Source organism: Clarias gariepinus, chromosome 1, assembly GCF_024256425.1.
Source record: "Clarias gariepinus isolate MV-2021 ecotype Netherlands chromosome 1, CGAR_prim_01v2, whole genome shotgun sequence".
Classification (NCBI taxonomy): Eukaryota; Metazoa; Chordata; class Actinopteri; order Siluriformes; family Clariidae; genus Clarias; species Clarias gariepinus.
In genome coordinates, this window is record NC_071100.1 from 49,759,405 (window position 1) to 49,776,016 (window position 16,612).

At 42.4% G+C, this 16,612-nt stretch overlaps 1 protein-coding gene across 3 annotated transcripts in view; it reads left to right on the forward strand.

The window, feature by feature from the left end:
* Window positions 1–6,499: 6,499 nt before the first annotated feature.
* LOC128508410 (coagulation factor XIII B chain-like) overlaps window positions 6,500–16,612 on the forward strand; it is a 49,649-nt gene continuing 39,536 nt past the window's right edge. Inside the window, exons 1-4 of one of the 3 annotated variants that reach the window (XM_053480120.1) lie at window positions 6,500–6,670; window positions 8,290–8,475; window positions 9,330–9,497; window positions 9,581–9,760. In XM_053480120.1, the coding sequence (XP_053336095.1) occupies window positions 6,619–6,670; window positions 8,290–8,475; window positions 9,330–9,497; window positions 9,581–9,760 (586 nt within the window). In that variant the 5' untranslated portion in view covers window positions 6,500–6,618. The remainder of the gene's footprint in view (window positions 6,671–8,289; window positions 8,476–9,329; window positions 9,498–9,580; window positions 9,761–16,612) is intronic. The other 2 variants (XM_053480846.1, XM_053481590.1) reach the window with 2 other exon arrangements.

A 16,612-nucleotide genomic window follows, 5' to 3' on the forward strand; every position in this document is an offset into this window, starting at 1 on the left:
CAGTCTGAGAGGGCTGAGAGCGATCATACATGCCATCATCCCTATTACCTGTAAAAACACTCAGAAATTAAGTTTGGGGTGAAGAGCGTAAGAACTGAGAGTCAGTTGCCACAGGGTTTCCTGCCTTTATGGCGTGGATATAGGTTGCTTTAGCCAGGGCATGAGAGGGCGTTAGCTAGGAGGAGTGTCGATTCTTCCTACTGGTTGCTGAATCCTTCTGGATGCCTGCAGGAGGCCCATGTTCCAGGCAGACTGCCATAAGATTTGCTTGGAAGGTTGATGTTTCACTGGGCGAGAGCCCGACCTAGCTGATGGTGGCGGTCTCCTGGGAGAGGGCCGCAGGGTGGTCATCTTTTGAGCCTGTTTGGGATTCACCTCTCATTGCAGAATGATGTCTTGCAATGCCTCAGCCTCTTTTCTTTTGAAGTCAAACTTGAGTACCTGGCCGAAAAAACCCTCAGCAGGCACTGGTTCATCTAGGTAGATGGCCCCGTCTCTATCTTGGATGTCTGAGTGTCAGGGACCAGATTGAACAGGAATGAACCCAATAGCAGACAGGTATTTTATTTAAAAGCTTTATTACTGGCCAAAGGAGTTTAGCTTGCAGGGGTAGCAGGAGCAGAGATGAAAAGCTGTGCTTGTGTAAGAGGGTATAAACAGGCTGTGTGGGGGAATCCCCTGTGACGAGGGTGGAGGTGTATCGATAACGAGGCGGAATCACTGCAAACCCGGAAGGGCGAGTGAGATTAAATCTTTAACGGTAGCGAGTGCTTGGGATAATGCGATTGCGGCGTCCGACGTTCGGGTACTTAACCTGGCAGAGAGTGAGAAACACAGCAAGCTGGCGATGCGCTGTTCCCGCGATCTGTAAACGCGAAAGTGCAGACAAGCACGCATAAACACAAACGCACACAGATTGCCGGGGCTTGTGAATTGGGTGGAAGGGTTAGGCTGAACAGGGAGCCGGTATAATATAAATGTGCTCTTGTCGGTGATACAGAAGAGAGAGCGAGAAGTCCGTAAAACAGAGCGGGGTTGGCAGCGAGAATCCAGCAGCGGAGGTAGTGAAATCCGGGAGGGCAGTCCAAAAGCAGCGTTGTTAAACAGACAAGGTCATTAACGTAGAGTAATCCAAAGAGAGGGGAATAGTTCGAAAGGCTAAGCACGAGACGAAATCCAAAGAACAGGCAAAATCAAACACAAAAACGAAATACTAGAGAGCCGCAGAAAAAAACAGGGGAAATGGGCACGCAAGTAAGATACATCGGCGAGGAGTGAGTTCTATTTAAAGCCACCAATATGTTGCCTAATTAGGGACAGGTGTACTCAGGTAATCAGTCCGGGAAGCACGGAAAACTTTGGATGGAGTTATGACCTGGATGTGCTGGGTAGATTGTGTAGGCTCATGACACTGAGAGCATGAGCCATATGTGGCAATGCTGAGGGAGGGGAATGAATATGAAGTAATAAAATAGAAAGAAATAAAATAGAACATAACTTACAAAAACAGGACAAAACAAATTTCAGGCACCGACTTCCCAGTGGCAGGGGCAGGCTAAACGAGGTACAAACCCTAAAGTTCACTTTACACGCATCCACACACTCACACAAAGTGAAACAGGAATACAATCAGCACTGCATTCCACACTATTGCACTACCACCCGTACTTAGAGCTAGGTATCTAGCTAGCCTCCTGGCCCAACGATGCCTGAAGTGGAGCAACACAAATTAAATCATAAACACATCCAATTTATAAAAAATAACAATATAAAGAAACAGATAAAAAGAACATTGATCACAAAAAATAAGTACTAAATGAAAGTTTTAAGACAACTGTTCGCTGAATCCATTATATCACAGTCAGAGTTCTCAGGAAGCTACATTACAACACTCTCCACAATACAATCACAGATGCAGATAAACAAAAGTCCAAACAGGCCTTCGGACAGAAGCAAGGCAACTCTGACTTGTTTATACAGTTAGCAGAAGAAATAAACTAAAAACAAAGAAAAGAGAAACACTGTAGGAGAGAAACAGCAGGAGAAAACAGGAGAAACACTGTAGGAAGAGAAAACAGCAGCGCCGTCCTCAGTCGATGCGGAGGGCAAATACTTCCGCCTTCAAGCGACTCACCGGCACCGTGTCAGACACCCGTAGCTCACTAAGAAAGAGAGCCTTAACTAAAACGTATCTGTTCCATAAAGCAGAGAAAACGATGGATGGAATGCAGGATGAATCACTGCGCCACACGAGTTGTAGCGCCGCTCACAGCTCATAATAAATCATGCAGGATAACACATGCGCAGAGAAGGCTCCACAGCTATGGAGAGCATGTAATGAGCGTATACCTACCCGGCAACGAGTGGACAGTCTGACTCAACCAAATATTGGTTAGCCATTGTGCGCACTAAAAGAAAAAATAAAACATCGACATTTCAATGTGCATGCCCACCTCTCTATTAGCCACATAGCTACATAGCTATCTATTAGCCGTGCAATGAAACATGCCACAATGTAGTCTGTTGCTGTACTGACCTCATTAAGCAATGCACATTCTGGGCTCTCCTGAGAAAACAGTGAGCCGAGCTCTGCCGAACACATTGTCTGATATGTCTGGAGCCGTGTAACAGAGTTCAGTGCACGGGCTGTGCCTACTTGTGTGCGGTAAATTTTCTCGAGCTGGGCAGAGGAAGATCCACAGTGTTTGGATGGAAGGACAGTAGGACCAGACACTCACATTTTTATGGAAGGGTGCCAGATATGCAGCCAAAGATGGCTCTATTGGGAGTGGGCCAATCAGTCCTGCTTTCTCAGCTTCGTCCAAATCTAAATACTATCCGTAACCGGGCACTGTTACCTGGGTTCGACGGGTTTGCTCCATGAAAACGTCAGCTCTCCAATAAAGTTGTTTTTTAACCTTTGTTGTTTCAGGAGGGAGAAAAAATCCTGCGAACTTCAACGGCTTCTGAGCCAGCTGTGGGGAGGGCCACTCTACCTCTAGCTTCTCAGCTGCTCGATAGTAAAGAGCAAAAAATGAAGTGTTATCTTGAGTGGCTAACGCAGTAACACCAAAGCTCTGAGCAAATGGCAAAATTTCTTGCTCGTCCTCCGACAAGCCAGAGTGACATTTCCAGAGTGATATCGTGCATGTCATCGTCCTGGAAAGCAGGATCTAGAGTGGAGAATTCCCAAACAGATGGGGCACACTTTGTGCTGGTCCTTCATGTGCAAGGAGAAGCTGCATTCCTGAGGACAAGGGCGAATAGTGGACTTCTTCTTTGCCACATTAGCTTCCATGCTCATAATAGCTAGCACCGGCTAAACAGAAGCCAACCAAACTGAAATGTAGCTAATACTCTGACTGACAGCACTCCATGGGTAGAGGACTCACCAAATGAGGCTGTTGGCAGTAAAACCAACAAGGACAGTTAAGCGGATTTTAAGCTCAGTCTTAGAATGTGAAATGTTGAGTGAACTAGCAGCAGCTAGAAGACTTCACGGAACAAGGTGTTCACAGCGAGGTGAAGAGCATAGCATGGCGTCAAACGGTAAAGACGTTTTGTGTGTATATAGTATTGCGTACCTGTTACAACTGGTTTTGGCTCCCCCAATGTATGAAAAGTGAAGACATAATTTATAAGAGCGAGTTTTGAACAATGTACAGACAAAGCCTTTCTTTTATTTATGTAGATAACCTTGTGAGGAACATGTTCTTGATTGCACTTCTGCTGCAGCAACTGCCATTTCCTTTAGAAAACCTGAAGTTACAGCTTTATGCTCTAAACACTGAAAACTCCTTTCCTTTAGAAAAGACAACTATATATGTCTGCTAAGTTTACTATAGAAACATTACCATGTTAGAATGTGTAACTGCACTGTCAGGACTGCTGTTATTCAACACCTTCTGACCAATCAGGGGCGAGAATTAAACAGTGTTGGGGTATAAGACAGCATTAATAATAAGACCTAAAATCATTTTTATGCTCAGTGTTTTAACAAGGTTTATTACATGAGGTTTTTTTTGTTTATGGAGAATGAAGATGTGAACTAAACATTATGGTCACTGATTTCTGTTTACTTTGTTCACAGGTCAGTTGGGTGGGGTAAGTACATAATCACAAAACACTTTACAATGGCTAATAATCATAATACTATTACTATAAGACTTACCCTATGGAAAGTGTTTATATTGATGCAGAGTTTAACTCATATATAATAACTGTCTATGTGCACATGTTTTGGCAGTAATCCGTATCGATGGGTGCAGAGCTCCTGCTCTAGATCAGAAATCTTCCTTGTCACAATAAATGTTCACTTTCAATCAAAATAAAAGCGTATTATTTCTGACTTTGTGTTTCCTTATTGAAATTCCTATTGTAGGGTGAACAGGCCTCCCAAAGGGAGCAATCAATTGATTACATTCCAGAGCCCCTCTCCCAGCCTGCATGTCGCCATCCCGATAATCTTAACTGATAATCTAATCGTTAAAAGTTCGATACACCTCTGACCCAAAGCTAAAACACTACATATTAATGGTGACGAATGTGACAGTCATTCGTTGTCATTATTATGTAAACACTACACAACCTTTATTTAAGAGGAATGACCTCATTATGTTTTTAAAACAGTGTTATTTGACACTTAAAGAATTTATTAACTGCCCACAAATAAACATAAGCAATTCTCATAAGATATGTGTCAGGGGTTAAGGTTAGTGTTTCCAACCTGAAATCCACTATGTGCCCTGTGCATTGTGGGATTGAAAAAGTGCACTGAGCAGCATTGTACTTGTAATAAATAGATATAAATAAACCTTGTGAATATATCTTGTAAACTTCTGAATGAGTATACATCTGAGTGAAAGTAAACTGTAAATTTTGTTAATATACAAATATACATCCAAATATAAGTAAACAATTTGTACAAGTAAACAATTTGTAAGGTGCAAATATACATCCAATACACGTAAACGTTTTGAGGCTCCGAGTATAAAGGCATTTATAAGGTGCAGGACAGAAAGCAGTCATATGACAAGTAGGGAAAAACACTGTAAAGTGTAAGAGTATGAGATATAAAGAATTTGTAATTTTTTTTTTTAAATAGGTGTTTGTAAACATCCAGAGTGATGGATGAAGCTGTTAGAAAGCCTTGTGGATCTGGACCTGGAGGATCTGGTTCTCCCTGATGGCCTGAAGCTGAAGTGGAAGTTTGACGGGTGTGAACTGTCTACAGTGACGCTTATGGATCTGCTAGTGAGGCGGGTGTGGAAGATGTTCACAAGGGAGGACAGAGAGACACTGATGATCTTGCTGGCTGCATTCACTAAGCATTGCAGACTCTTTTGACAGGAGGCAGTGCTGCCTCTGTGCCCATGATGGGAGATGGGACTTGTGCTTTCCTCGGTTTGTGTGCAGTATCTCCCCACGGACACAAGGTGGGGTCTTATGGGAAAGGGATAATTTGATTAAGAAAAAAGGGGAAAGGAAAAGAGTTTAAGAAGGGGGAAGGAAAAAGAGGAGAAAGAAAGAAGTAAAGGTGTGCACATGCAGGTCCAGTGGGAGTTGACATGCATGCACACAGCTGGCCAAAAGTGGCGACAGGCGGCGTGGCAGAATAGAGGAGGTAACCTTCCTGCATTTTCCCTAGGAAGACCCCTCCTGCTGACATTGGCCAAGACCGGCTCCTCCCAGCTCTCTTTTGAATGCGGACACAGGAGTACCTCTTGACGTCTGTCGGCTGGGCGGCTTTCCCTGCTGGGAAGGGGGGGCTTTAACGCGATCTACTCTCCGGCTTTTACCTCATCAGCGGTGGGGATGGTAAAGGAGGACTCTGAGCAGAAGTAACGTTTCTTTTCACACTGTCCTTATTGGGGAGATCAAAGGGTGGCATTCCAGACTCGCTTTTGAAGTCTCTGGGGTGCATAATATCGCCCTGTCTGCATGTCACTCTCTGTAGCTCCACCGCACGACACTTTGCTTCCTTCATGGACTCCGGACTAAACTCTGCACCTTAATTTTATAACGCGGAGAAAGCCCCCAGATCCATTAACATTAATTATCATCGTCCGGTCCGACCTGGCGGCCCCACCCCTTCGTGCACCTGCAGACAAAACTTATGTAGGGAGCCTACAGAGTGAGCAAGGAGCAACAACAGATTAAGGCGCACCCCCATCACATGCACACGCTGTGACACCAGCCAGATTGTGTCACAGCATCATGCAAAACTGGCAGAATTTAATGAAACCTTAGGTATTTGCCTGAAGTTAAACATGTACCATGAATGAAATTAAAATGTTGAGTAAAAGCAATGTTAGGAACTGTTACATAAAGTAGTAGTTGGTGTGAGAGAAGAGAATACAGAAGATAGGTTCAGATGGAGGCACAAGATCTTTAGACAAGATTTTTCTTTCTTTAATTTGGCGTGTCAGTGTTTGTAGTTACGAAATCTGCGATGGTGAAATCATGCACTAGATTCGTGGTTTCTGGTAAAGGGAGGAAAAATAATAAATCATTAACGCTGCTTACACACAAAGCTACTTGGTTCGTTTAAAATAGCATGTATCAGAGGTTCATCTGAAGGTTTTACGCTGTGATCTGAGGTGAAAAACAACAGAGAAGATGAGGATTATTATTCTGGCTGTTTTAATTTGTGCGTGTCAGGCTGCACAGGGTAAGATGTTCGGATTTATACTGAAGTTTTCATTTATTTATTTAGTATTTTATTATCTTAAGCAACTGCTGCTATGGCTTGTAAAATGTGTTTTGTTAAGTAGAACTGTACATAAAAATTTTGGGACCCAACAGGCTCTTGGCAAGGATATCAATCTGAGACAAAAATAATTAACTGCTGACATACAAAAGACACTTTAAGATAGCGCAATTTAGAGTTTTCCCATTATGATGTTGTGTAAGTTTTGAAATTTGACAAAAGCTGTTGTATGAGTCACAATTACTATTGCAAAATGGTACAGAAAGCTTTATTTAGTCCATTAGTTACTGTTATGTATATTAAGTACAAAGACCTAATACGCTTTAAATAAGGAAAAAAAACTGAATTATTTATAGACACGACATGAAATCACACTTTACATCATTATTATTAAGATAACATTTAATATTTAGATCAAATTGCAGCCTTAATTTATTTAAATATTTTTTTTCCAAATAAGCCACATGTGTGATTTTGATTGATAGATTTCTCTATCCATGACTTTGTAAAAACAGTGTATAACTTGCATATGACAAGTGGATATTGTCTGCTTCAATTATACTGACAGACACAGAGTCCACGTCTCCTTAACTGAGAGTGTAAGAGGAAGAAAACACACCTCCTCTGAGAATGAAAGAAAAACCTTTTTTGTTTGGCAAATTTCATTTCACCTTTTATTAAAGTTTGGATCATTTAAGTGACTCAGTTTTTTGAATCTCGTTCATCAAAATGAGCAGATTCTTCAAAATAAACAGAGTCATTTATTTCATTTCACTCTTTTGATCATAAATAAAACAAAAATGTTACATACAGACACCCAACACGTCTACATACACACATTTTGGCTATAGTTGCAGTAATTGATAAATATTACAATGCAGTTAAGGACATATCATTACAAACATTATGAGCATCTCCCCTCTCATATCTTCTAGTCTGAGTTGTTCATTCGTTTGTCACGTGACTCTTATAGACGCTATGCAGTGCAATTGCACATTTTAAATTAAATACATTTAATTTATAACAATGTAGGAAGGAAATCAGCCAATCAGCTACTGTTATTCATGAACAAAGAGCTGAAACGCAAAACAGAAATATTTATAGACACGACGTGCAATTGCACTTCATGGCGTCTATGGGAGTCATGTGACAAAAAAGGAATGACTTGAACTAGAAGACTTATGAGATGAACCGCTCATTTCTGTTTCCTGTACATAACCTACGGAGGTTTTGCACTGCTTTATGTATGCACACCCATGCTTTGTGACTCATTCAAAAAGAACAAATCGTTCATGAACGACTCATCACTACCACACATCATATGCAAACTAGGTATTTCTGAATATGTCTGATGTTCCTGTGACTGACAGAAGAGATTGTATGCCCCTCCCACTTGCTTAAAGACTTCCAGCCACAAATGGCGCCTTCAGGATGGGATGCACAGTTTTCTCTTACCCCAGTTAGAGGCACTAAAAGTACAGATTGTAGATATTATAGAAATGGTGTTAAAATGTTCTTCATGTCATGCATTTCACCCATCATTTTATTTTAATTACTTTTACTACCTGTGCACAAACTAGATCCAGAAAACTGCCGACCTCCACAATTCCAAAACAACGGCTTTTTTGTCCCAAATTCGGAGAATTACAGAACCGGAGATAAAATCACCTACGGCTGTAACACGGGTCTGAAACCTGACCTGAAAACATGGTGGGGGGAGATAACATGCAAGAATGGAGAGTGGTCACACACCCCTCGGTGTATTGGTGAGTACTTTACCATCGTCAGTACAATACTTCAACTGCTGAAGAGGTTTTTGGTTTTCTGTTTATTTTGTCCTACTATCATACTTTTTCACAAATCTACTCAAGTAAAAGAAAAAAGTATGGTGCAGTAAAACTACTCCTAGAAGTATATTTTGTTCAAAAAGTTACTCATGTAACTGTAAATATAACTCATTACTACCCACCTCTGTCATACGCTTACTATTACTGTAATACCACTACATGATTTGAACATGTATAATATTTATACTGTTGTTTAGCACAATCAACGGTTAGGTTGTGATTTGAACACTGGATTTTAAGAATAAAAGCTACCCCTGGGGGCCAGGGGTAGCTCAGTGGTTAAGGCATTGGACTACGGTTCGGAGGATCCCAGGTTCAAACCCCACAACCACCAAGTTGCCACTGTTGGGCCCTTGAGCAAGGCCCTTAACCCTCAACTGCTCAGATGTGTAATGAGATAAAAATGTAAGTCGCTCTGGATAAGAGCATCTGCCAAATATGTAAATGTAAGAATAGAATCTGATCATAACAGGAAAAACACATACTTATGGGACAAGTCATTTCAATCATTTTTACAGAATCTAAAATGAAATCAGACAATATGATCATTTTAATTTATACATATTTTTTCACATTTCCATAATTTTCCTTTATTTCTGTAAAGCTGCTTTGCAACATTAGCATTGTTAAAAGCGCTATTCGAATAAAATTTAAATAAATTGGATTGAAATTAGTAACTAAATACATGTGGAAATATTAAATGACGGAGTATTAGGGCTAAATAAATTGTAAAATCACTTATTATGTAAAGTTTCTTATGTTTGTTTTTGTAGATGAAACATGGTGCATTACAACACATGTGCCAAACGCCAAACCAGATGTGTTACAAGCAGCTGCTCCTGGTAAGTATGATTTTGAATGTGACCACGGCTACTGGATTGAAGGTGGAAAGTCAATAGCTGAGTGTGTAGCTGGATCTTGGACCCTTCCAGAGTGTAAGCGTAAGTGTCCGTACTGCAAGCATGACTTACATTTTATTAACAATCCTGTGGTCTTATTAAACAAAGTTTTTTTTATTTTACAGGAAAGTCCAACTCTTGTGCTCCCCCTCCTCGTGTTTACAATGGAATGATCACAACACCTTACCGCAGTATGTTTGAGAATGGGGAGAAGATTGAATATATTTGTGCAAGAGGATATAGGTTATATGGAGACAAAACCAACACATGTGAGCAAGGCACGTGGTCCTCTAACCCTAGTTGTGGTAAGATTCTCACACACTGCTAGAGTAACTGTAGCATGTTGGGTTATGGGATTATCATATTTTACATATAATTGCATCTTAGAAAATGTTAAGTCTGTTAATTATTTGTAAATCTAATCTAGAGGCTTCCATGCCATAAGTACTGCAACCAGAAGTGGAGCACCAGGATGTGTCAGATAGACAGGTGTTATGTGTAGATTAACAGAGAGAGAGAGAGAGAGAGAGGGAGTTTTTACACACACTTTATTGTGACAATTTAAAGAAAGAGATTATTTTACATTTTCACTTTATATAGTACATATTTATATACACATACATACACTCATTCAAACATGTACACACAATCATACTTGCACACATACAAACACACAATGTATTAACATATTTACAATTGAGTGTGTAGTTACATTGAAGCTACTGTCAATGTCCATGTCCTGTTTTTTTTCCCTTGCTGGGGGCAGGTTTAATTTTTTTTGTTAGCTAATGTGAGATTTTACTGTTTGCAGGAGATTTTTTGGGTTAACTGTAAAAATTGGTCTATTAGTTCTTTGACGTTCCTTTGCGGTTCTCCCTGTGTGTGTGCTGTGCTCCATCCTGAGTTTGGCCAGTGGGTAGTTTGTTTACTGATGGCTTCTGTGGTAGACGTCTCGTCTCTTTTTCTCCTGGGTTTTACTGTAGTGCTCTCTTTGGGTGTCTGTGGTGGTGTGCAAATCTGTAGTTCCAACCTCTCCAGTGCAGAAGTTAGGGGTGTGGTCAGCATTAGGGGTGGGTTCAATGCTGACTACTGTACATGATTCGGGATCTAAACGGTGTTCATGTCAGGGCCGAGTGCGGTGTGTATAGGGCTGACCTTTTGTGTTTTGACTTGGTTGTGTCACTGAGACCCGCACCAGACTTGGGCTACACTGTGTTTTCCGGCTGGCTGTCCCCGCGCTGTTTCCCGGCCAAGTCGCCCCCTGAGCTCCGCGGCTGATGAACTTCCAGAAGCAGGCCAGCTCCTTCATGATTTCCTCATCCTTAATGAACGTAGGCACATTTGAAATTACTACATTTGTCATGGGGGCAGACAGAGGGGTAACCTGGACCTCAGATCCTCTCACATGTATTCTGCTTTTTATAAGTGCACTCACACGGTTCATCTTTGTGAGAAACACCAACACCGCTTTGTTCATCTGGGAAGCAGATTAGATGTTCTCACACCCAACCTGCTCTCCCACCATTAGCAGAACCTCCTCCACCTGTACACCATCCACCTGCAGCATGCACCTAATGCCATTCTGGAGGGATCAAGTTTCCCCACCGACCTCAGAGTCCATGGTGCCCCGATCTAACTCTAAAGTTTTGGTTTTTTTTGTTTTGTTTTGTTTTGGGTTTTTTTTGTCAACAACATTCAAGTGAAACAAACACTGTATGTATGACATCGACTAAGTCTCTCACAATATCCCTAACATATTGTGAGTAGTGTAGTTGGATTATCACCTACATCATTCTTTATTAAATTATCTGGTTAAAGACAGTAAAATTCTTTAATTGCATATAAATACAAATCTAGGATTATTTTTGTTACCTCCTTTAAGAGTGGAGTGATGGTGTTTAAGCAGCATTAAGAGCTTTTTATATCTCAGGATAATCTCTTTTCATGGTTTTTGAAATACTACCAATTTAGTTTCATGCATTTTACATTCTAGTTTTCGAGCGATCTGTTTTAATGTGTATGTGTGATCATTACAGCAGGGGGCAATTTTTTTCTCACTAATTATTTTTCTTTTAACTGGAGCAACGTTATCTAATTGATGAAATGTTGACTCTAAACATTTAGTCACATAATCAAGTTTTGTGGGATCAGATGGTGATCCAATCGTTGTTGAAAACCTTAAAAGATAATAAACACATTTAAATGACATAAAGTGATTTGAGATAACTTCAGACTAGGGAAATGTCCCTATGTTTTCTATATTTAATTTAAGGGTTAGTATTAAATTTAGAGTGTGACCTTCTGATTGAGTCCTGCTACGCACTGATTTACCCCTACTAAGTCCAGAATGGCCAAAAATGCTCTTCTCACAGGGTCTTCTCGATTCTCAAAATTAATATTAAAGTCTTCAGCAATTAATGCTTTGTCTACAGAAATGACCAAATTTGAGAGGAAATCCACAAATTCAGAGTACGGCCCTGGGGTCTGTAAATAATAAATAGCAGATTATCTTTATGTTAGTATAGAGAACTTTAAAAACATTAAACTTCTATTCATGTTGTTGTATAATGTTCAGATTATCATTATAAATACCAATGTATCCTCCTCCTCTACCAGTTAGCCGAGGCTGATGTATGTAACTGTATCCAGGTGGACTAGCTTCATTTAAGGCTACATATTAGTTCGGTTTAATCCAGGTTTCTGTTAAGCACAGTGTATCAAACTCCCGATCTGTGATATTGGAATTTTCTTTCACAATAAGCGCTTTAGTTGTGAGAGATCTAATATTCAACAGTCCTAGCTTCAGATCAGAGGTGTTGGCTGGGTTTTATATACTGTAGATTAGATTAAAAACAGACTTTCGGAGTCTTTCTACATTTTTGTTTAGCTCGCGGAACAGGCACAGTATCAATCAATGCCGACCTGTGGGGTTGTGAGTCATTTTAGCGTCTGCAATTAAGAATCTGTACAAAAAGTCTGTTTTTTGCTTAAATTAAGTGCTAAAAGGAATTTCAGACATAAATACATTTGTTTTACACAATGTATTTATGATTAATATTTAATTTAAAAAATCACACACCTCTACACACAAACCATCCGTAAGAGCAAACTGTACCACAGTAAAATTGTGACTGCAACAATGATGAGAAACAGATTCTGCTCTGTTAAGCCGTGGGCTCTCCGTCTCTGAATCAGAGTTATATTTCTGTAAACATTTTTTTTCCTTTTCATGGTGGAATAGTTGCCATCCTGAGCTTCTCGCTGTACAGTTAAATCTCCCACCACTGTCAGTTAGCATCCAGGTAACATACAGCAGCAATACCCAATGACAGAGAGTCATATGGTCATTGCGGCAGCACTCCAGTTCTCCCAGTATATCACGGCGGTGATATACAATTCAGTCTATGGTGCTTGTGTGTATGTTTCAAATCTTTTATGCTTTTGTTTATACTGTTATACTATTTGTACTTTTATTTCAATTCAAATTTATTTGAATAGCACTTTTAACAATTGACATTGTCGCAAAGCAGCTTTACTCAATCACACACAAGCTCTGCTTTTTTTAATATTGTGGGGGTTTTTTCCTCACATTGTTGTGAATTGTATCATGTTTAATGAGTCCATGTGTTGCGAGTACAATAACATGTTTTTGTGTTATGTTCTATTGTGATGAGAAGACATACTTTTAATAATGTGTGTGGGGCTCTTGTCGTTAGGCGGAATGAAAGGGGGTTGAACACTAAATCTGTACTGAACTGTACAATGACAATAAAGGAATTAAATTTAATTAGGCCAAACAGACAGTTCCCTAGATTTCAAATGTTACAACGCCGCCCCCTTGTGCCTTGAGTGTCTTTCTGCTTTTGTCCCACAGCCAAACAGGTTCCCTTTCAGAAGCTACACTCGATGCTGCATGAAAATGCTATGGAAACATCTTTCTGTGTTGCCGGTTGTGAAGCATGTGTGTATCAAACACGCCAAATTTTGCCATATATAACCTCGGTCAGGTGACGTCATCTGATGAAGCGCACCTCAGATCTTTTTGTCTTCATGACAGCCTAATTGTGTTTGTGTGTATGTACTGTATGTAAACCAGCAAAAATAAGAAAGTGTTTAACTCACCGATATGACAGAGTTTAAACGAGATGTCCCTCTGTGTGATAAATCCATATTGGAGGGCGATCTCCACACTTACTGTTTCGATTTAAATGCTTCGAGCGGCTCGCATTCCTTTAGAGAAACTTCGAGCCGCGGCGCATACCTGGGGCTTACGCGTGAATCTGGCAGATGTGCGGGAGACGGATTCCCCTCCTTTCTCTTGCGCCCTCGCTGGATCGGAAAATTCCTCCGTCCGCTCTTAAGGGTGCCCTGGCGCTTCTTGTGAAAGGGCAAGGATAGACATCCTCTCTCGCTACCGCGGAGATGAAAATAGCCTCCAAGCACTCGACATTAGACGACAGGTTCTGTCGGGTGGCCGGAGGGCGGAGCCTCAACGACACTCTCTTCCTTTTCTTAGCAATCTTCATGATGAGTTAACCCTTGGAGTAAGCTGTATTCATCCCGTGTTTTCGTGCCATCGACTTATTTATTTAAATATAGTTGAGGTGGAAGCGCGGGGTTATAAGAGACGCTTCCAGGCTATCTCTCTCCTGGGATACTACTTCCTTCCAAGCTGTGTAGACTTTCATCTTCCCTGGAGGGAAAAGCTTTTCAGGCAGCAGGTCAGGTTGGTGCTCCACTGCACACCATGGTGGTTTTGCAGGCCTACCAGGCTGACCTGCTGAGAGACTTGAGCACTGGCGGGGCTCTTGAAGATAGGGCGTTCTGGGATTATACCGGGCCACAGACTTGTCTCCTCGGCAACAAAGCAGACGGCTCGTGCTATCGGCTGTTTTATGGCTGCGATGGTTTCCGCTGAGAGGCACTTGTGGCTGAATCTCATGGGCATCAAGGATAAGGATCGTGCATTCCTCCTTGATGCCCCCATCTCGCCTTCCGGCCTGTTTGGCGACGCCGTTGACTCGGTCGCCACTAGGTTCGTGAGGCGAAGTTATATGAACAAATCTTCAGGAAATTCCTTCCCTGCCGTGCTCAAGAGTCGGGACTGTCGGCCAACCAGTCTCGACCGGGTCTCTTGCGAGGTGTGAAACACACAAGGAGAGTGTTTTTAAGCCGGGCACCCCCTCGTAAAGATTGGGGTGCGGCCCGCCGCGTTTCGCAATCCGTCTCAAAGAGGTCGGACCGGCATACTGTCTTCTTCACAAAGAAGTCCTGAGGCTCATGTGCCCAGGACCATGGGGGTGGCCCCCCAATGGGGAGAGGCATGTAGAATTCCTTTCAAAAATTAAGTGTTTTCCCTGGCACCCCCAGGAGGTCGGAGTTCGTGCTCCGCCACCACTGGTGTTTCGGGCAACACCGGTCTCCAATAAAGTGTTAGTTCTTCATTTTTTCCTGCCATGTTTCAGAATGCCGAACATCTAACACCCACCACCCCCTCAAACCAAGCCACTGGGACTTTTGCCCCTTTCAGAGAAACTGGCAGCATGGAAGCTACTGCCAAGTATATCTCCTTTTAGAGAGAAGCTACAGGATTCAGCTCTTACATCACCATCTGCATTTCAACAGCATGGTCTCTACTTACGTAAAACCGGAAAGGGCGCATCTGCTGACAGCAGTTGCTGGAAAAAGGGGCCATAGAACATGTTCCCCTACCAGGCAGAGAATCAGGCTACTACAGTTGGTATTTCCTGGTTCCCAAAAGGAACGGGATTTTTGCGGGCTGAACCGCTATCTAAAAATAAATAAATACAGCTTTAAAATGTTGACTGTCAAAGTGATTGTTCTCTATTCCTACCAAGCGATTGATTTGTGACAATCGATCTGAAGGACGCATACTTTCATATAGAAATATTGCCACAACACAGGAAGTTCCTGAGGTTCGCTTTCGGGGGCGAAGCTTACCAGTATCGGGTCCTTCCATTTGGTCTAGCTCTCTCACCCCGCACATACACAAAATGCATGGATGCAGTTCTGGCTCCTTTACGACTCCAGGGCATCCGTATTTTTAATTACATAGATGACTGGCTGGCCCAGTCTCAGCAGCTAGGCCAATCTTAAGTCTCGGGTGCCAATCCCCAATAAGGGTTATGCGCCAGGGGCTTCGTACGCTTTCTATGCGGTTCAGACCCCGGTTTCTGACTCTGGGTCCCACTCTAAATCCGTCGCAAGATGCTAACGACAGACGCTTCCCTCACAGGCTGGGGTGCTGTCTTAGATGGCCGTCCAGCCCAACGGAGCTGGAGAGGCCTTGTCTTGCGCAGCACATCAATTGCCCCGAAATGATAGCTCTATTTCTGGCCCTAAAGCTCTTCCTCCAGCAGTTGAGAGGAACTAGATGTCCTAGTGCGGGTGGACAACACTACGGTAGTCTCATATATTAATCGCCAGGGCGGACTGCGCTTGCGCCGCTTGAATAAGCTAGCGCACCAGGTTCTGCTTTGGGCACAGGACAAGTTCCTGTCCCTTAGGGCGATTTACATTCCAGGGCATATGAAGGTGGGAGCAGATTTGCTGTCCAGTCAAGCTCTGACACATGGGGAATGGAAACCCCACCCCGAAGTAGTCAGTCAATCTGGGAGAGATTTCATGTAGCAGAGGTGGATTCTGCCTTGCAAAAAACAGCAAATGTCCTGTTTACTACTCTCTGACTCTTCCAGCTCCCCTGGGTCTGGACGCCTTGGGCCGTACGTGGGCCAGATTACGCCTTTATGGGTTTTTCCCGATAACTCTGCTCCCGGGAGTCTTGGCGAGGGTCGTCAACAGGGTTTGCGCCTCTTACCGATAGCGCCCCGTTGGCCGACCAGAGTGTGGTTCTTAGATCTAATATCTCTCCTCGACGGCTCACCATCTATGATTCCAGTGAGGAGGGATCTTCTGTCTCAGGCGCAGGGGACAATATCTCATCCCCCGAGCTCTGGAACCTTCACGTTTGGCCTCTGATCGGGGCCAATTAAGAGATACTGGTCTTAACCAGCCAGTGTAATTTAAACCATTTTAAGTGCTAGGGCTCCCTCCTCTAGAAGAACTTATGCCCTCAAATGGGGTGTATTGTTGAAAGTTGCTGCATGGCAAAATATGTAGACCCAGTCCACTGCCGA